The 22,227-nt window shown below is 31.2% G+C and overlaps 2 protein-coding genes across 4 annotated transcripts in view; one reads left to right on the forward strand and one right to left on the reverse strand.

The window, feature by feature from the left end:
• LOC143222882 (protein GVQW3-like) overlaps positions 1 to 21,985 on the reverse strand; it is a 30,668-nt gene extending 8,683 nt beyond the window's left edge. The window contains exons 1-2 of the mRNA XM_076450017.1: positions 21,901 to 21,985; positions 692 to 792 (exon numbers count right to left, since the gene is read on the reverse strand). The gene's annotated coding sequence lies outside the window, so the exon portion shown is untranslated. The remainder of the gene's footprint in view (positions 1 to 691; positions 793 to 21,900) is intronic.
• LOC143222876 (uncharacterized) lies at positions 231 to 12,301 on the forward strand. 3 transcript variants are annotated; one of them, XR_013012567.1, is made up of 5 exons: positions 231 to 293; positions 9,253 to 9,834; positions 10,003 to 10,231; positions 10,369 to 10,654; positions 10,744 to 12,301. XR_013012567.1 is itself a non-coding variant. In XM_076450000.1 (4 exons), exons 2-3 carry the CDS (start codon positions 9,404 to 9,406, stop codon positions 10,193 to 10,195), a joined length of 624 nt encoding a protein of 207 aa, XP_076306115.1. In that variant the 5' UTR covers positions 1,847 to 1,934; positions 9,253 to 9,403; the 3' UTR covers positions 10,196 to 10,231; positions 10,369 to 12,301. The 3 variants fall into 3 exon arrangements, 1 of the variants encoding a protein (XP_076306115.1); XR_013012554.1 differs by lacking the exon at positions 231 to 293 and adding an exon at positions 1,847 to 1,934; XM_076450000.1 differs by lacking the exon at positions 231 to 293 and adding an exon at positions 1,847 to 1,934 and having other exon boundaries at positions 10,369 to 12,301.
• Positions 21,986 to 22,227: the final 242 nt, after the last annotated feature.

Consider the following 22,227-nt stretch of genomic DNA (forward strand, 5'->3'; position numbering starts at 1 on the left):
AGTTGATACTCGTGATTTTACGTATCTTTTTATTTCTTTTCTCAATAAAAACTTTAGCTTGTGGATTACGTTTCTTTTTTATGAACATACAAACAATTTTTCCAACTATTTTAAATCCACCAAACTTTTTTTAAAGGCACATAATAAAGCAAACAAGTAATTCATTGTAACAGCACTTGAAAAAACAACAAAAAACTACAGACTTATTCTCTCTGTGGCATTAAGTGGGAAGGACAACTTTTGCTTTGTCGACATTAATCAAAAGGGAGAAAAGGTTTTATATCCACACGGAAGTATGTATGTATATTTACTATTTTAATAGTAGCGTTATGTGATGTGAGAAAGATGTTACCTCCTCAAGGAGATAATTTACCATTTTTCTTTTGGTAAAAGTGTAAAGCTTATCTCATTTCAAATATGTTGACGGTTCACGAGATCAATGTATGACAGTATTTCAATGACTGAGTAACATAACTGTATTTCTTTGTATATTTAATTGTGGAATTAGGCAAACGTCATCACTAAATTTGGGCTAAATCTTAAGACAGATGCCTAGATATTTTCATGTAAGATTTCAGAGTATATGAAACAGTACTACACATAGAATCCAGAAAATAGGAAAGAAGAGCTTGGAAACATTTAAACCAGACACAGTTTAAGGACTGGGACAATGTTAGTATTCATTAATTACCAGATAAAGGAAACATTCATGTCCTCACTTCCAGTAAAGTTTGTAGCATAGTCCTTTCTTGAAGATGCAGGTACACTTGGTTCACATTAATTGGTTCCCAACTATCGAATTAGAAAAAAATTAAATGTGAAATTGTTAATACTTGATTAGTGCTGAATAGAGTGGAAAATGTTTCATAAAGGTGGTTGGTATAGGTAATAAAACTTTAATAAAATAAAGTGTAGAACAACATTTCAACCTTCTAGTCTCAAAATGTTGTTCTGCACCCTTTTTTTTTTTTTTTTTAGTTACAGTTTTAATGCCCATAACAGTCGTCTTTAGAATACATTTTTTACTACAAATAGGTTTCTCATCATCATGAAGAGTGGAAAATGTTTTATTTAGTGCTGGCTCCGTTTAGTTGCTATCCAAGATCCAGCTATGGGAATGAACTAATTAGCCTATGTTCAAGACATTTCAACATAGTGCTGGATGGTGACATAATTTCTACTTCCAATTTTTGCTGTTCAGAGAAAACCCAATAAAGAAGCTCCCAGCATTAAATAAGACTATTTTATTTTTTGAATTTCTGCTAGAAAATTAAAAACTTTTGAAATATACTCTTGCAAACTACTTTACTCAACATATTTACAAAATAATAAAATTATATATAGCATGAGATATTACCATCCAAGTTCTTTATTTTGTAAAATTTGCATTTTTGTATATTCATACCATTAACATCAGTATCTTATCCTACATGTATAATTTTTTCTCTGTGTACATATGTCATGTTTACAATCGTGTTCAATCATTGAAATATTTTACTCACCCTCATTTAATTTCCTCATCTGGTTGTTTTACCTTAAAGAGAACTCAAACACCAGAAACTAAAACATTTTTACTTACTATTTCTCAGCAGCACCTGGAAACATAAGAACTTCCAATTTTACTCTTATAAAATATTTAACTTAAACTCTGTACAAAATACCAAAACATTATCTGAGCTGGAACATTTAAAATTTGGTCTATTAAATGTACATCCAAAATCACTTGAAAAAAATTGAATTGTCTGTTCAAGTCAATACAAGGAAAAAAATGCAAACATTTTTCTGGGCAAGTGCTTTAGAGGTGTTACTGTGCATGGAGGTTGTGTTGCCCTCCTACTGGTAGAGGGCTTTTCTCACATGATGATATCATCATATACCAGTGTAGTTCATGATAAACATGTGAATTTTAGCTGGGAATTACCTCAAGGCTAATGGTATGTAAATTTATAGGTATCCTGTTTGAAGAAGTTAGGTATTGTCTCAAAAGCTAGAAGTTGTTTTTTAATTCACACTGACCTCTCTACTATGTTTCTGAATCCATTGGGTATATATTAAAATGATACCTAATGTGAACTGTTTCCATCCTAGTTTGTTTTTTTGTGTGTGTGGAAAGGAGTTAATGTTTTGAAATAGGTAATGTTCAGATGTGTTTGGAAGTTCTGACTGTATATGTAATTTCCTAGAATTTACACACCTGTACTGAATAACTGTATCCCTATGTTAGTTAAATTATGTGTGATTCTAACTAATGAATATTGTTTTATTAATAAGTAGAAACACAATTTAATCCACATAATTACTTTATTAATCAGAATAAAATCACATTCAGTGATACAGTAGTATCAAGGATCTCTTTAATAAATTCAGCAATTACTTATTAAATAAAACTACAAACTGACCATATACACCATTTTAAAATACTTGATTTAACTTCCTGACATGATAATTATATCTTCAAATTTCAAAAGTTAATTTAAATATTAAAAACATTCTTATTCAAATAGCACTTTCCAAAATACCTCCACTTAAAAAAGCCAAAATCTTACAAAATTTACAAACTCACACATAAGTGTGATGTTGAAGTAAAAAACAATATATATCATATAACATTTAACTATAAAATATACAATAAAAAATCTAGCATAAATTGATCTGATTTAAAGTAAGTTCATCCAAGGTTGTCAGGTGGCAATATGCAAGAGAGCTTTCTAAATGCATGATAACTTCATATTTGTATACTGTTATGTAAATAATATGTCCAGTGAGCAAGATATTATTTTATTCTGTTTGCTTTAGACTCAAAATAGTATACAAGCTACTTTTAGTGGAAAATATGTGAAAATATATATTACATACACTGAATATCAGTTTATCATACTGAAATAAAAATTATTTAGTCACGATTAAAAAGATAAACACCGGGGCTAAAGAATGTTCAAAATGTTTAAGAAATTATCTGTTAAATATCTGGCTCTCTCTTCACCTTCACCTGTCACACTCCTTTTTTGTATTTCAAGCATTTGATTTCAAACTGGACCATTATTAAATATTGAATTTATTTAGTTTAAATTATGTAATTCTGTCTTAATAATGTCTGACTTTTCTTAAATTACAGGTCATAAACATAACTTTTAATATAACTAAGCAACTGGCACCCACAATGCATGTTTTTTTTGTTTTTAAATTACCTATTATTAATATTATAACAACATACACCATATAGCATTATGATGTGCCCCATAAAATGGGGGTAATTTGTTACAGATTGTTTTGGTTCCAGTTTATCATATGCCTCAACAAGAAGAAAATGTGGAAAGCAAATATTGGTTGTTTTTGTTAATAAACATAATGTGCTACATAACTGCAATACATTGTTATTTCTTTCAGCTTTTAAGAAAAAAGTTAACACTAAAAATCATAACTAGCCCCAGTCTCTTCTACATGTATAAAAAAAAAGGGTGAGGATATATTATCAGTGTTAAGCAAAAACGGTGGCAACATAACCACAATGTATGCTTTACTTATTAATAACAAGATGATTTTTTATACTTATATGTATATTATAGTACTCAAATCACTACCTTTATGCCTTCATATACCTCATAGTAATATTGTTTTGCCTTAAACATTTTTATAATTAAACAAGCAAAGTTTTTCTGCTGATTCAAACTGTACCTTGTATCATTTATTAATGTTTTAAATGATCTACATACTACATTAAAACTTGTGGTTAATTATCACATACTTTAAAAGACATAACTTAATGAAATATAAATGCATTGTGGTGTTTATTAGCTTGCTTAGGATTGTGAATATTATTGTGTTGACAATTTAGTGGCTGTTACCATATCATATCATGGATTCTAAATGTTATTATAATGAAAATATCAGTCAAAACCAGTCCAATTCTACTACCATATGATTAAATGCTTCCATATCATGGTTTATAACACCCTACTGAAAGTATCAATAAAGTGTAGACCAAATTAACTAGCTAGGTGGATGAGTAAGTTACTAATTATTAATTATTGTACAGAGCCAAACTTCTCAAATAGACTGTAGTGATTGGTTGGCTCATCATGAGAATTAAGTTTTCATTCTTAATTTGAATTATAAATTATTTGAAAAGGCAAAGACAAAAAAAAAGCTCAATCAATTAAAAGGAAAAGACTGGCACATTTACATACGTCAGAATAATTTAAATGAAGCTTTAATGTGTATGCAAATATTTCATTGTAAGCTCCAAAGAAGAATTCTTCTGGTACACTCAGTTACTTTAAACACTTTATTCGTATAGGATGCTTGAATTAAAAAGAGTTGATAAACCAAAGTCTACAGCACACAAAGAGTTTGTTCCATCCAGTAGGCCCCTGTCTCAGCCAAACTCCTCAGCAGAAATAGTGCCATCAATAATAGTTAAGAAATATATTAAGTACATAAATGTACATAAATCACTGTATTTATCAAATCTGTGTTCCAAAAGCATATAATTCTGAAATGTTGAAAGTTGCCCATGAAATCCTGACCAAATTATGAGACATTTCTTTTGGCCAAAATTAGTCAAGATGTTTTTCAGTTTTGTAAAACTTGTCATACCTGCCAGTTGATCAGAAAGCCAAGCCAGAAAATTCCTGTTGCTCCTTTAAAAGCTTGTAATTATTGACTGTGTTGGGCCTTTACCATAAACTTAATAAAGGAACCAGTTTTTGTTTACTATCATGTGTGCATCCACTCAATTCCTCAAAGCCATCCCTTTGGGAAACATTTCAGTCTGTAACATTTCTATGGCTTTGATTACTTTCTTTACTTCTGTTGGCTTGCCCAAAGAAATTCAGTCTAATCAGGGATCAATTTTATGTCAGTGTTGTTTCAACAGGTTGTTTATCAGCTCAGTGCTAAATAGATCAAATCTAATGTATACAGTCCAAAATCATAAGGTGCTGTGTCATATCAGTATTTTGAAGCCATATCACATGTGAGATGCATTAAAAAAATATTTTAACCATAAAATGGTCTTCTGATACTGATGATAGTCCCTTTGACTCAGACATCCATAAATTTGAAAATACTGAAGATGAATCCAACATCAAGCTGAGTAATTCTGACATTCAAGCCAAAGTTGAGAGTACTGTGAATTATCCAATTCCTACCAAGAAATGTTTGATGAGAATTTTAGGAATGGCTGGTTTTCATAGAAAGTTTTGTAAAACTTTTGCTGACATCACTGTACCATTAACAAACCTACTGAAGAAAAATCAAAAGTTCAAATGGTCTGAAATATGTCAATCTGCTTTTAATAAGATCAAATCCTTATTGTGTGCTTATCCTGTATTGATGGTACTTGACTTTGATAAGACTTTTGCATTAGCTGTTGATGCCAGCATTTTTGGTCCTGGTGCCATTCTGTTACAAGAGATGACAAAGATATTGAACACCCTATTTGCTATTTTGCCAAAATGTTTAATTGTCACCAAAAGAATTATTATTCTATTATGGAAAAAAGAAATATTGGCTTTAATGTTAGCTTCAGAATTTTTTGATCCACATCACAACAAGCTATTGTCACTTACAGTGATTGTAAACCATTGACATTTTTGAACCAAATGAAGTGCAATAACAGAAGACTGTTAAATTGTAGTTTGTCATGACAAGAGTAGGATTTGAAGATAATTCATGTCAAAGCAATTTATAACATTTGTGCTGATGCATTTTCACATGCTATGTAATTTTATGATATAAGGATATTTTGTGATGATGCAAAACTAATTTGAAGTAAAAATGTAGTCAAAAGACAACCGATACAAATATTAAAACTTTAACTAAAATAAAGTACAGAACAATGTTTCGACCTTCTTAGGTCAGCTTCAGATTAAGGTTATTTGTATTGATTATGATTGATGAAGTTGTATACTTCTTTGATAACATATTATGTTAAATGAGTTGTTTTCAATGTATGAACATATCTTAGTTAAATATTGTCTAAAGCCAATTTTTAATTGTTTAAGGAATGAGCTGTGAAAGATTTATTATTGTATATGTTTTGATAATGATATTTAAGTTAGATTAAAATTTAGAAATGTATGCAACTTACACTGTTAAATCTCTATTGCTAAATTCCCACATTCTCTAAAATTGTAGAAAATAAGAATCAACAATATATGTGTGCATGTAAACACTAGTGTATCATCTATATTATTGTACAGACTGATATTGATAGAAACACCTCTTGTGCCTATAAATGTAACTAACAAGGCATACCAAGGGAATGATTATATCATTGTTTTGCTATAGTTGGTACACTGTAATATAAACCTTTGAAGCTGTAACTGTGATTAATGCTTATTAATCAGGAACTTCAGATATTTGCATCAGACATTAGTATTTTTACAAAGACATTATGTAACTCAGCTGTGAAAAACTTGTGTTATCAGCAAAAAGTGAAGAACACAGAGCTACCTAGCTCCCTGTTAAGTGAATTGTACTTACATCAACGCAAGACTATTTTGCTCATCATGAACCCTTGGTAAGACATCAAGGAAGTCCCAGAGCAGAAAAAAGACTCAATATTCTTTGTAAGTTTATAAAAACTTTGTACGCAGATCATTATTTATAATGACTATTACTGTAAATTGTATTATCATTTGTATAGTATACCAAAGTATATTTGTATCAAAAAAGAATCTGTGTGTATCAACCTTGTTGGGAAGCATCATAAATTGGATACATATGGACATTTAATTTCTAAATATAAATTACAATTTAACCCAGTTTTAGACTATTTGAAATTGTAATAATTAACATGTCCTAGTGTTAACCAATACAAAAACATCAGTCACCAATGGCCATGTAGAGATAGGATATCAAGCTACACTAATCTGCATTATTTGATGATCTAGTGGATTATCCCAACCTATACTTTGTTACAGTGGTATTACAAACATCTTTATTGAGCTTTACAGCAACAAATGGAAAAATATGAGAAATATACACTATATTAGGCTGAGAGAACAATGAAAGAAATTAGCAAAATTATGTGAGGAGTGGGGAATAAACTGGTGAATCAGTAGAATTACTTTAATTCTTCTATAAAGCAGGGCAAATCATGTTATTTTTACTATCTATTTTACATCTGAGGTATGCATCTGATATAGAAACTTTAGAAACTGTTAAATATGCAACAGTGTTATTGGATGAAAGCCATTTTTTGTCCATAGAAATGTCAAACAGTTACTTTTACCAATTTGACAATACAACCCCAGAAAACAAGAATTTATGTGCACAAGTTTACCCATTTTCTTTGGAAACGTGGTTAAAATTATGTGCTATATTGTGAGAAAATAATAATCATAAACAACGTGGAAAAATTGGTGCATTAAAAAGCAATCATCAAAGATAAGCAGTGAAAGTAGTCAAGCACAATGAAACAAAATGTGTTCCTGGAAAGAATGAATCTTGAGATTACAAGAGAAATGAAACCTTAAAAGGCCTTCAGCCCACATTTAGCCTAGAACATAAATTCCAGATGAATTTTCCAAACAATGTGAACAACTTCAGGAATTGGAAGATGTTCTGAACTATAATCATATAGTTCCAATGTATGTAACCTCATTTTTCCCACAAGTGTTAATCAACTGAAAGAAAACATACTTCATAACCAGTCAAAGAAAAGAGAGATGCTCAAGGAAAAGTCCTGTTTGTCATTATGCAAAGATGGATGTTGTATTCACTGTAACCTACTATGTGGATCATTACAGAGTGACACAATAATGCTAGTGTTATGCATTCATTTCATATGCAGCAAATACAATTGCTTTTCATTGAGCTGAATTTGGAAACAAGTGAACCAATTAGCATACCTGGCAAGAAGTAAAATCCATCAATGAGAAAGCATTACAATATGTTGCAGTCCAGTAGTAAATTAGTCAAGGTCAAGCAACTAATAGCAAAATATGACTCCACATGATAAAGAAATATGTCAGGTTTATTTTGAATGATTTGAATTGTAAATTAATAAGAGAGGTAAGAAGAAAGTCAAAATTAATGATAATGAAATTGTTCTTCTGAAGACTACTGGTAAGCAACTTTGTACACATTCAATTAGTATTTCAAAACATGTCAAAATGACAACCATGTGTTTAGGGCAACATTTTTCAATTTGGTTAATATCCTAAACTCAACAAAACCACAATCTATTATCTTCCATAGAAACTTAAACAGAAAATCCAAAAAATTGAGAAATATCAAACTTTGTTTTTATGCCACTGCCATCTTGTGTTCCAAATGGAAAAATTTCTATGCATCACACTAAACCACAACCTTACCCCATACATGTCATACTTCTGACTGGAGATGAAAAACCTGTTTTCAGACTGCTCCTCCCGACCTTCTATTTAAAATAAAAAAGCAGACCTGTGCAATTATTATCTCTTCCAATTTTATACATAACCCCCATTTTACTCTAAATTTCCTTATGAATTTTCTATTTCTCCATCATATGTAATGCTGACAACAACTAACAAACATCACCACTATTAGTGATTCCATTACTGCAAAATGTACTTGTCATCAGTTACAAGTACACCTTATGCCAATATTGTTGATATGCTTTTCAACTAACAGAATTGCTTTGACACTCACCATGATTTATAAGATGAAAGTGAAAAAACTAAAGTTGATTATTAGCAGTATTTTTATGAGAATGTGTTTTCTTTAAATAAAAAATATTCTGAGCTTTATGATTGTTGTTATAATTGCTTTCACTCCTTACAATTTACCCAGTTAATGTAAATTTTATATGAATTCAAAATAATTTTTTCTTTCTATCATTAGCAGAAAGACAAGAAATTACAACATTTTAATAATAATTTTATAACTTTTCTGCCCCCTTCAGGATCACACTGAGTATTCCTAACAGCACCAACCTTCACAAAATTGTGCACAGCAGTGTCTGCACATGCAGTCTGCAGTTGGTGGTTTGTTTATACCCATGTTTATTTAACAAATAGTCATTGGTACTGCTTAGTCATCAAAGAATCTTTAAGATGCCTAAATGTATGTTATCTCCTTCAAACTCATCACTCACAAAACAGACCAAGTACCTCACCAAATTCAATAAAGCATAGATAACAAATTCAGGTGATTTTGTTTTTTGTATTTTTTGCTTTTTGTATTTGTTGGTCAAAAGTTCATATGAGCTTTATTGTATTGTTTTACCCATAAACTTTAAATAAAACTTATTTTATCATATCTTAGGTGGTGCACATCCAGGGGGACAGACTATGCCCATTGCAGTTCCTGTAAACTGGACTTCAAAATTTATTATGGTGGCAAGAATGACCTCATTGGGCTCACCCACATCCCTTCCCACAGAGAAAAGCATGGTGTTGTGTCATCAACTCCATTAATGGCCTCAATGTTTGACAGCAGCAACAGTAATGTGGACAAAGTAATCCTAGCTGAGACTCTGTTTGCCAGCTCCATTGTCAAGCACAACCTTCCCTTCACCATAGTAGACAATTTCACAAAACTTGTGAAAGTGATGTTTCCTGACTCTTCCATAGCACAGAAGTTTGCTTTCAAGAGAACTAAGATGACCCACATCATTACTCAGACCTTAGAACCATACTGGGACAAGGAGGTTGCCAAAATGTGCCATAGTGAAAAGTTTATCATCATGATTGATGAGAACAATGACAAAGACGATAAGAAAAAGCTAAATATCCTCGTATGTGTGTACAACCAGATGCTGCAGAAGATCTGCACACATTTTGTTGAGATACCCACATGCAACTTTGGCACCAGTGAGAGTATCTTCACATGCCTAAGAATATCAAGGTAATTTTCAATAATTTCATTAGAAATTTAACCACTATTCTTTAAACCATGTCAGTTTACCAAGATAGTTTGTAACAATTTTCATTATTTCATTATAAAGTTATGGTTATGATGTAGACATTAAATACTCTTAACATTAGATCCTTAATTTTTTAAACTTTATTTCAGTGGCAGAGATATCCCATGTACCAACTGTGTAGGCTTCTCATCGGATAACTGTAGTGTCACGGTAGGAAAAAACAAAAGTGTTTTAACAAGAATCCAAGAGATGAATCCCATGTGTTTGATGCCAGCTGTGTGTGTGTCACCATGCCAACATCTGCACCCAGAGAGCTGTGAAGACACTTCCACTACCAGTTGACAACATCCTAGTTGACATCTTCCATTTCCATCACAGGTATATTAATGAAATATTCTAACATTATGCAATAAAGATAAAAATAAAAAAGAGAAAATTAAAAATTTCAAATTGCTTATATTTGATCAGACTAAGTGTAGAATGTTGTTCAAATAATAGGTGTGTTTTCTCTTCAGTTCCAAGTGCAAAGAGGAGTACAGCAGTTTCCAGGAGTTCACTGATACAGAGCCAATGAAGCTTTTGAAGCACTGTGGAACCAGACTGTCCTTAGAGATATGTGTGAACAGACTACTTCAAAAGTGGCCAGCAAAGTATTCCTATTTTTAAAGCCACCCAGATTTTGAGAAACTTGGCTGTGTAATGCATTGTATCAAGTTCCTACTCAGTGAGGAGATGTGGTTTTACTCTGCCTTCTTGGATTTGATCCTCCTAGTTCTCAATGACTTCAATGTTATGTTCTAGGTAAGATTACATGTGAGTAATGAATTACACGGGAATTTGATAACTGACAAATTAATTCATGCTATTTATAACGTTTGTTAATATTTCAGGCTGGTGACACAATGGTTGGCTTCATGCATACAGAAATGATTTGTCCACTACACAAACTAATGGGCAGGCTTGTCAATGCCAAAGTCATCACAGAGAAGAATGATATCACCAAAGTTTACTAAAAGTCAACTGTAATATCTGCTGACTTGTCTCAAGGTCAGTATCAAAGTTCCCAACCAGACTGTTTTGGTTAAGTATATTTATACCCATTTGCAAGTTGTTTCAGTCCATGCCTGGCAATGTGTCCTTATAATGAAAAACCACAGTCATGATTAATTTAATATTTGTAAAATATACAGTTATTCATGTTTCCTCAATTCTGCTATCACCAAATAAGGAATTAGATAATTATTGCTAGATAATATAAATGATTGATCAAGATTATATTAAAATATACTGGTAAGTGACAAAGTGTTTTAGCTACAAGCAGCAACAATTCAGGATAGATACAAAGGAGTTTGTTAACATAGAAGTGGATTGTATTAGTGCATCTCATGAAGGAAGGCAAAGATAATACCATCACAAAGTTAAATGCCCTGAGAAAAGTAAACATATTACTGTAAAGAAGGTTTTAAGACAATAAGAAATTTACAGTACTATCAACAAGTAGAAAGTACTAGTCTTAAAAAAATCAGTTATTACTTTCGAAGTTCAAGCTCTGCTACATATAACTATCAAGCTGTTTTGAAGCTTCATAATATGGATACCTAAAGGACTGAGAATATCACCCAGGCTTCTTTCTAGTAGTCTCTAGTTTAACGTGCCAACTTTCTACACCTTAATATTGTATATTACTGTCATGTGCTATAGAAGACTTTTTTTGTTTGTTTGTGATTCTAACCTTATTTTTAGTGAATTACAATTTTACTACCTTAGAGAATTCACCTCAGTGTTGTTACTAAACAAATAATAATGATGTATAGTCATCTCACTGTTGCTATTTCTCAATATCAGATGATCTGCCTGCTTAAATGTTCAAAAACAAAATTCCCATTAATGGTCTGTGCAAAATATAGTTTAAAGCTATACTGGAAATTTCTGTCACACTTTTGCATTTATTTTCCACTAACACCCTCTACAAACAAACAATGATGTGGAAGCTGATTCTCTATTGGGACCAACTTCAGCTAAAGCAATTCTTTGTGATGCTGAGAACATCTGGTTTAAAAACTGCCTGACCAAGTTGAAACTAGTAATGTACAGAAGATATGTTGATGACACTTTTATCCTCTTTCTTTAAAAATTGCATGTGAAATAGAATCTAGCTACATTCTACTATTCTTATTAACCATGACTCAAGTGGTAACTCTATCTTAAATAATTTTTTATAGAATGCGGTGTTTTATCACAACAAATAGATTCTTCTAAATCTGTACATTTTGGAAAAACAGTTCAATTTTATACGTTTCATAGAAACCATAGCTGACTGAGGTTCATCGTATAAATGTGTACCAGTCTTTTATATTTTTATGTATGACTATTTTGACAAATTTTAACTGTGAAATTTAAATAAATGTAAAATATGTAAGATTAAAAATACTGATTGTACAGCAAAAATGTAAGACTTAGTTTCCTTTTTAACAAATGACTTGTAATGGAAATTCTAATTTAAACTTATAAAAAACAAACAACCAGTGAAAATACTGAAAAAAAACAATTCCAACAGTACAGTCTCCTACCATATCTGCAATCATCCACCTAATTATACATGGATGTAAAATGACAAAATGCTTCATCCATCATTCATATAAATCACAAAATCTCAACTGCAAAATGATGTGTATGTGCAAAGTAGAAGGAAAAGTGTATGTCATCATTCAACAACAACAAAAGATTATGACTGATGACAAGAATGAAAATGATGCAAATCCTCTGCTGTGAATAAACTTTTCTTTAAATTCTACAAATTATTCTAGATCATTTGATATCTTAATAACAATTCTTGAACAGTATTAGAAATAATTATTCTTTGTTGACATGTACAATAATGTTCACTTTTTAGAACTTTAGATAAGCCTTCTATATGGTTGTGTTTTGTTTTGCTTATTTTTACCTTGTGAAAATAAAGTATGACTCAAGATTTATTCTGATCACAAGCTTAAGTGAATTTTTTAAAGCAAAAAGATGCTATGATACACTAAATTTAATATATCTTCTGAAATTATCAAATATAATTTCTTAAAATGGAAACATTTTCTACTAAGTTAATAAACCCCCCAAAACAGTGAAATTAGTTGCCAAAAATTATCATTTAATACACTCAGAAATACATAGGCTTACCCACTAAATGATGAAAATAATTATTCAACTTCATTATCATAAATTAATTGGTTCTTTCACATAAAATCAGCATTAAAAGTTAACTGACATGCTGATTTATTTAAAGCACTCAGTACTAAATAATATAAATGTGGTTATCCAATAGTGAATTGTTCTACTACCTGGAATTTATAATTTGTTTTTTGATTCCAACTACAAATGCCAGTGATGCCATCTCTTGACTACTGGTGCACAATATTTTCTTTTGGATCTGTATATTCAATATTTAATTACAAAATTTTAAGAAAAATTATAAAAATATTACTTCTTTAAATTCTAAGAATACCTACAGATGAAATATTCTGAGCAGTTACTAAATCAACATTTTCAGCAACTCCTTAAAATTAACTATAAACTTTTATCCTGAACCAAAACTTGAAGTGCATGAAGTTATCAGATACAACTCACTTCTAGTAATTATGATATAAAAACTCCACAAATTCTAGACAGTAAAAATGCAATAAACCAAATAATACACTTTTAACATTCAAATCATAAGAATAAACAGATGGTCACTTCTTCCAGAATTACGTCAGAGTGAAAATAACAAGCATTCTAAGAGAGCAACAGGGGTTAAAGAAATCCTTTATAATTTCAAAATATCTTTTAACTGATATTCAAAAACAAGCCTGATGAGTAATTTTAGTTGTTTATAGTGGGAATACACAATGAAGATTGTACTGTACCTGCTTAACTACAAAAGTTTTAAAAGTTACTTTTTATTGCTGTAGTAATTTTAGTCCATCTCCAAAGACGTATTGTTTTTGTATACAACATTGTTTTTCACTCATCCAGTTTTTGCCTATTTTTCAAAACTTCTAACATTTGGAATCAGAAGGTTTCATATAGAGGATTAAACAGCAACAAAAATTAATCACTTTACACACATATTACTGCATTTTGACATATAAATAACCTTAAGCCTTATACACAGAAAAGTGCTAATAAAACTTGTCCTAAAAATATATTATTTATGAGCAGTCATTTAAGTAATGTTTTAATTAACTTCTATTGCATTAAAATAGAAAAATTAGTATTTACCTGAGCTAAATAAGTTACATTCGAGCATGCTAACTATTAAGAAAAAGCTTCCACAATATCACAAAACATATTAGGATTCCACTTAAGAAATATTATAGCATGCCTATTGATAATATTCTAATCACACAGTACTGCAAAGAGATAAAACTTTAAACTTAATTTCCAAAATGTAATATAACACAAGTTTGTTGGCTTATTAACCTTTTTTTGGTACTTTAAGGTACCAACTTTTAATATTTCATAAATCACTTGCACCTAAAAATATCTCAAACAATACTCTAGTATATAAATGTTGCACAAGACATTTTCTGTGGTATGTTATAGTACAATTTTCCCTTTACTTTTTATAAGTTTTTTTCCCATCACTTTCCCAAAGTGCATCTTATTTCTACTTTTAGCCATAATTTCTAATTCAGTTTTGTAAGTTGACAATTCTGAAATTTCAAAATACAAGTGAAAATAATAAATAGACTAATTATATCAACAATTCTTAACTCAAATCATAATATTTTTAATTAGAAAACACTACTGTACAATATTAAAAATATATATATTTTTTACATGCAATGTTACAACTATAACACTAATATAAAAGCCAGCCATTCTACTTGTACTTAAGATACCATGAAAAGTTCAATGAAGACTATTCTTTGAGAATGCTGTCTGCAGATACCAGTTCTTTAAATGAAAGTTCACTTGTTGACTTCAATGTGCCAATTTAGTTTTACTAAAATTCCAACAAAACACACAAATGGTCTTGAGAAAAAAAAAAGAAACTGATTTATATCCACAGGTACTTTTAAGTATCTGAAGCCTAAAGGTATAAAAATCTTTTTTAAGGGAAAAGTTTACTCCCAAAATTTTAATCTGTTATTTTTAGCCTGTAAGAGTATTTACATACAGGTTAGAGGTATTAATATACACACATTACTGTATACATTTTTCAATAAAAATAGTGTATTAAACTTACAATATTTTTCTGTAATTCAATTTTTAAATGAAATTTAAAAACAAATACAATAATTGTCAATAACCTTATGATCACATGGCTCTAGACAAACATGCTATACAATACACAGACTGAATGAAAAATCAACAAACACATCAGCACTTTTTCTTACAAACATAATCAATTATAGCTACATATGAAATACCTTAGTGACTTCACATTTTCATACTTCTTACTGTTTATGCATATATAATTGGATGAATCAACCAAACAATACAATAAAAAAGGTAAATCTCATTTTTGAGTTACGTGTGCAAACTAATTAAGATCTACACAATTATTTTACAGAAATTAATTTCAACCAACTATGTTTTTGATATGTACACATTATTAATCCTGTTTCCAAGTTCAAGAAACAGCTCACATACTGCTTCCTAGCAGAATGTGAACAATATTTACAGGTTTTTAATTAGCTAAGAAAGACAGGTGTAAACACCTTTGAGTGCATCGATTATGAAGTTTCACTAGCTTTCCATTTCCTACTGCTCAAAAAGATGCTTGCTAAGTTCTGGATATGACATGAAATTTTTATCACAGTATAACATGTTTAGTCTTATATAAAGTATGAAAAAACATTAGGTAATATTTAAGATGTTTTTAAAATATTCTTTAATAATACAGTGGGCTTTTATATCATTCATCTGTTAACTGTGGAAATAATGTTTTTCTTGAATATTACCTAAAACAGTCTTTAAGTATATTTTGGGCATATATAAAAGGAACAAGTTTGTTTGTTTTTGAATTTCGCACAAAGCTACTCGAGGGCTATCTGTACTAGCCATCCCTAATTTAGCAGTGTAAGACTAGAGGGAAGGCAGCTAGTCATCACCACCCATTGCCAACTCTTGGGCTACTCTTGTACCAACGAATAGTGAAATTGACCGTAACATTATAACGCCCCCACGGCTGAAAGGGCGAGCATGTTTGGAGTGACAGCATATGCAAAGCTTTCTTTGAGCAAGCATTTGTGCTTTGTGATTGCTTTATTTATTTCAGTATTTATTATGTCAGTCATATGGTACATATTGAATTATTTTCGTTCTTTTATTTTAAAAATTAATCCTAGTCATAATGTCCAAACCTGGTAAAAGAAAGTGCACATTCAACAGTAAATTGCAAAATAAATATCAACACTTGAAAAACATTTCTGGCAAGGAGGACAGAATCAAATGTTTGCAGTGTTCATCTGAGTTCTCTGTTTCATATGGTGGCTGCCCAGGCATAAAAGACCATTTAAAAAGTGCTAAACATGCAGCTAGTCTTTCAGTAGTTGCTCAAAGTTCAAGAGTTGATGTATTCTTCAAAAAACTGTGCTTAAAGAGAGTGACTTGTTTCAGTTGTCTTTGCTAATCACAGTGCTGTCCATAAGCTTAAAAACAGCTGATTGTTCTTCCAAACTCTTGGAAAGTTATTTGAACCAAAGTTCAATTCTGCCAGAATGAAGAATGAGGCTATTATTTTGAATGTAGTTGTTCCTTTAGCAGCAGAAGAATTGAAGAGAGACTTAATGGAGGTCTAATTTGTTTAACTTACACCAGAAACTTCAAACCAAAAAAATGCCAAAATTATACCTGTCATGGTGTGATATTTTTTTGCCAGAGGAAGGAGTGAAAATAAAACTTTTAGACTTTCAGTTGGTATCTGGAGTGACATCACAAATTTTGACGAATTTCTTGGTGTCCACTTTAAAAAAAACATGATTTATCAAAAAAAATTGTTGCTTATTGTGGTGGCAACTGCAACACAAATTTTGGAGGTGTAAAGAGAAAGGGAAAAAAACAATGTATATAGTCGACTGAAAGAAGGAACTTCGCAGAAATATTATGGGCATTGGTTTTAATGCTCATGTTGCACATAACTGTTTCCAAACTGCAGTTGATGTCCTTCCTGTTGAAGGGGAAAGCTTGGTAGTCAAAATTTACAGATATTTCTATATGTACACTGTGCGTGTTATACACCTAAAAGAATTCTGAGTTTTTAGAAATTGAGTATAAGAAGGTTTTCCAATACGGAAATATGTGATTTCTGTCTTTGTTACCAGTTGTTGAAAGAATTCTCCAGATTTATGAAGGGCTGAAGTCATATTTTTCTTCACAAGAACACTGCCCATTGTTGATAAAAAGATTTTTTGAGAGTAAATGTGAAGAAATGTACTTATGGTTTGTTCATGGACAACTAGGCTTGTTCAACAAAGTGATTTTAGCCATGGAGAAAACAAAAGCAACTGCAAGTGATACTGTTGCAGAACTTTATAAGTTAAAAACCAACCTGATAGGAAGATGAGATAATAACTTTATTCCCTCTGATGTGAAATAAGTACTCAGTGTGCTAGAGGAAGAGGGAGAATGCCAGGTAAACTTGATTAGAAAGGAATCTACCAGTTTTTATGATTGCTGCCTGTCTTATATTGAGTTGTGGGAAAACAGTTTGAGTGGTGGGGAATACTTTGTTTGGATAAAAAACAGTGTTTTCATGTGGCCTAACATAGAAGCAGCTGCTGAAAAAATTAATGAAATGCTTGGAAATTCTGTAATCATTGGTCATCAAAATGTGACGAGTGGAAAGAAAAAGAAACAGGTTGTAAAGAAAAATGGGTAGAACTTTTCAACCACGTCAAAGATCAAAGTATTTCTGTACCTAATCTCAGGAAAGTTATGGAGTACATTTTTTGTCTACCAAGCAGTTGAAAGAGTGTTTTCAGTGATGAATAGCATTTGGTCTCAAGAAAGAGGTCTAATGAAAGAATCAACAGTAAAAGACTGTTGCATTGTAAACTCAATATTGACTTGAGTTGCAATGAGTTCTTCGAAAAAATGAAAACTAATAAAGATTTTTTGAAGAGTTTATTCAAGAGAAAAATATGAATGGTCACAAAAAATAAGTGTTCAGTGAAAAATTAATGAAATTTTGATGTTCCTTGTATTGCTGAATTAAAATAAGTGTTAAAGATATAAACTACCAGTATTTCATTTTTTTGTGTAAGCATTAAAGCTTAAGGGGAGTTAGGTTATGAAAGCACTTCTTTATTATATCAGTGCTGATATCTACAATAAAAATTGAAAACTGTACTGGTTTGAGGCTTGGAAATTATGATAAGCCTAGCATTAGCCATCCCTAATTTTAAGTGACAGTAAAAGCAGCTAGTTAACAAAAACAACAAACTCTTGGGTCTTTCTTTACCAACACGTAAAGACATAAACTATCACCTTATATCACACCCTATAACTGAAAAGGCAACTATGTTCAAGAATGTTTCTTCAAAAGAATTCCAAAGCCTGATATTACTCAAGCTATATTTAATAATTTCTTCTCAGAGGAATTTTTTTGTTTCTTTGGTTTTTGTTGTTGTTCTTTTTCACAGTTATAGACATCTATTTCTTTAACTTCAAGTTTAAGTCATAAATCATATGCAATTTTGATTTTTGCATACACTGTTAGAATCCTATTACTACCATGTATTAACAGTATTGGATACACACCATGAAACACTTGAATGTTAATCCTTGTGTGTCATTTCAAAATGAAATTTTAAAATATCTTCCACCTTTTTTCCTTGCAAGCTCACTATTCCTCTATAAATAAAAACCTATCTAAACAATGACTGTTCCAATAAATCTTCAAGTTCTAATATAACAATAGTAATAGGGACAGAAATTATGACTATGATAATCTGTATTCTTTATTTTTACCGATCTTCATAGTATTTTACTTCAAATAGTACATGATAAGAGATTTGTCATTTCATGTAATGTTTGTTTTCTTATGGCAAAGCCACATCGGGCTATCTGTTGAGCCCACCGAGGAGAATCGAACCCCTGATTTTAGCGTGGTAAATCCGGAGACATACCGCTGTACTAGTCGGGGGGCTTTTCATGTATTGTACTTCTAAGTTGCACTCATGTTTAACTACATTTACATTTTACAAGTTAGAGAACTTTTGGCTTATTTTATTTAATGTTCTCTTTTGCACTTGTAAGTTAAGTTGTACGGTACTACTTTCAGTGTTAGTTCTATTAATAACTTATGAAAAATATTTAATCGTAAAAGCCACAGTTGAAGAACAGGCTACAAAACTGCGAAGTCAAATTTTAAGCTTAGAATAAAAGCACATGTGGAGAATTTTAAAACAGAATTTTGAATATCAAGTTACAGACTACTTTCTGAAAATTATCTCTTTTCCTTATATATTTAATATTGTACAAGCCATAAAAATATGAAAGACAAAGAAAAAATTAAGGAAGTACAAAAAATTAAGATAAATTAAAAACAAAGTAAATACGTACGAAAAAGGGAGAAAACAAATCAGTATTACTTAGTTGTACAACAACGAGGCCTATTAACAAAGGAATGAGGTACTTTGGTGCATCCTGACACCAAATTATTAACACTATACCTTAACTACTGCTAATAATAAATAAAATAATGTTGCTACTAGTACCACAATACCTCAGTCAGGCTGCATATTGCAATTACAATTTACAATAATATATGTAAGTAAATCATGTAAAGTTCGGGTATTTACGAAAGCCAGAGTTAAAATTAAGATTTAAAGTCATATTTAAACAGATCTCGTCGATTGCATTCTACAAACATATAATTTTACTTATTTTTCTGTTATCTAATAAACAATATAACAAATTAACAACATTTTCAAGGTGGACCACTTTTATTTGTCTACCCCCCGTATGTTCAACCTCCAGTTTACCTTTTCTACGTTCTAATTCCCCAGGCGCACTGCAGTTCTTTCATTATATTTAAAAGAACCCCACTCCCTCTTTTAAAAAGACAAGAGGAAATCTTCAGTAGCTGCGTCTGTAAATAGATCTAAGTTCGGTCAGAAGATGGGGTTAAAAGCTAAATGCTTGTACTTGAAATAAACAAACAAACTCAGAGCCATTCTATGAGTTGCTATGCCGCGGCTAAAATGTTGTGTAAAATGACTTATAACATGAAAATTCAAAGTAATTCATGTTATCAATGTTCTCCAAATCTAACTAGTTTTTAGTAATTTAGATTATATCATATTTCTTCTTTCTTTTAGTTATCCTGTCAATTTGTTTCGTCTCAGTTTTCCAAATTCACTTACCACTAGCCCCCAGTGGCACAGCAGCATGTATGTGGTTTTACAACGCTATAAACCGGGTTTCGATACCCGCGGTGGGCAAAGCACAAATAACCCATTGTATAGCTTTGTACTTAACTTCAAACAGCTAAATCCTCACCACTACACATTTATTTTAAGCTTAATCTTGTGAGAAGGTCAAATAGTTGCAAAATATAGATAATAATCAGTTTTCTAAACGTTTCCTTGTTTAGAGAGTATTAGCACATCTTACGAAACCTGGGACGCTGCCTCCTGAAAGGAAGCACGTGATTGGTTGTTTTCCATGTCTGACTTTCAAGTGCCCTTTAGAAGAAAGCTTCAAGCGAGTTGGAGATATAAATAATCATAACTTGCAGTTGATTCTTAGGTTGGAGGTCAGTACAAAGTTTGAGGTCAACATTTTGTGTAAAAAAACTTCAAATCTTCTTGCGCAACAGTTGTTCCACATTCTTGAAGCCGTCTGTCTCTCTTATTTTTACTCTACATTTATTTTACGTATACAAACTTCTTATCATGTTGTTACTCGGAATATAAAACAGTTTATGTACATGTGTATTTTTTGTTTTTCTTCCCAAATAGCAGTTACGTATTAAAGTACTGAATTTATTTCCAGGAGGTGATCATGAAACATTCAATATTTTACGGAGTAAAAATGCAATTGTTTTTCATCTGTAACTAAAAACACTAAAACGTTTGTTTCCACTTTGATCCAAACGGAAATGCAAACTTCATTTCTTGTGAAAATATCAAAATAACTCATTTTAATAGCAGTAATGAAGAATTAATATTCATAATTTCGAGAAGAGTAATAATAGATGATTTCCTTCAAAAACTGTAAAAACTGTAAAGTGTTAGCATTCCTTGTCTTGAATAATATTTAAATTTTATTGTCACTTTTTCCACTTAATCGTTAACTCAGAACATATTTTACTTTTCTTATATAGATCTAATCACGTTCATTCTTCAAGCGAAGACCACTAGAGTTTTCACCTTGATCTCATTTCGACATTAATAAAATAAATATACTAATATTTAAGTGACATTTACCCTGAGCGACTACTGTTGATTAGTTTTTGAGAAAAAATATTTCTTTTTTTTATGTCTCCGAATAATGTTATACAAAAGATCCGCAAACTGGCATGCTCGTAGTTAAAACTAGAATATTGTCGTGGTATTTTGTGGCAATCCATAGGAAACAATGAGAAAAGGAAAGTCAGTAATATAGTCAAATAGAATGCAAAAGTTTTTTAGCTTGATTATTTTGATTGTGTTTTCCTAACAAATACGTGCGGGCCCGGCATGGCCAAGCATGTTAAGGCGTTCGACTCATAAGCCGAAGGTCGCGGGTTCGAATCCCGGTCGCACCAAACATGCCCGCCCTTTCAGCCGTGGGGGCGTTATAATGTTACGGTCACTCCCACTATTCGTTGGTAAGAGAGTAGCCCAAGAGTTGGCGGTGAGTGGTAATGACTAGCTGCCTTCCCTCTAATCTTACACTGCTAAATTAGGGACGGCTAGCGCAGATAGCCCTCGTGTAGCTTTGTGCGAAATTCAATAACAAACGAACAAATACCTATTTGCGCTTTGAATAGAAAAGTTTTGTTTAACTGAAAATTAATATATATATATATATTTGTCCTTAACAATAAATAAAACAACTTTAAGATTTGTTAATTATCTCACCGAATTTCAGCGTTATAAATCCTCAAGATTTCCACTGAGTCTCTACGTCTCATGACTTTAACTGTCACAGAAACCGATTACTATCATTCATCTTTTGAAATATAAACTATATAAAATATAATCCAAACCTTTAGCTACCCTGGTGGCTGAATGGTAAGCTTGAGAGCTTATAATGCTACTACTTGAGATTCGGCGTTTGGGGCGAGCACAATTAATGTAGCCCATTGTGCGTCTTTGAGCATCAATAAAAATAAGCGAACAATTAAAAATTCTGTTAAAACATTCAACCATATATTGTTTCACTTTCTGGTCTAAGGGTAAGTTTAG

Source organism: Tachypleus tridentatus, chromosome 1, assembly GCF_004210375.1.
Source record: "Tachypleus tridentatus isolate NWPU-2018 chromosome 1, ASM421037v1, whole genome shotgun sequence".
Taxonomy (NCBI): Eukaryota; Metazoa; Arthropoda; class Merostomata; order Xiphosura; family Limulidae; genus Tachypleus; species Tachypleus tridentatus.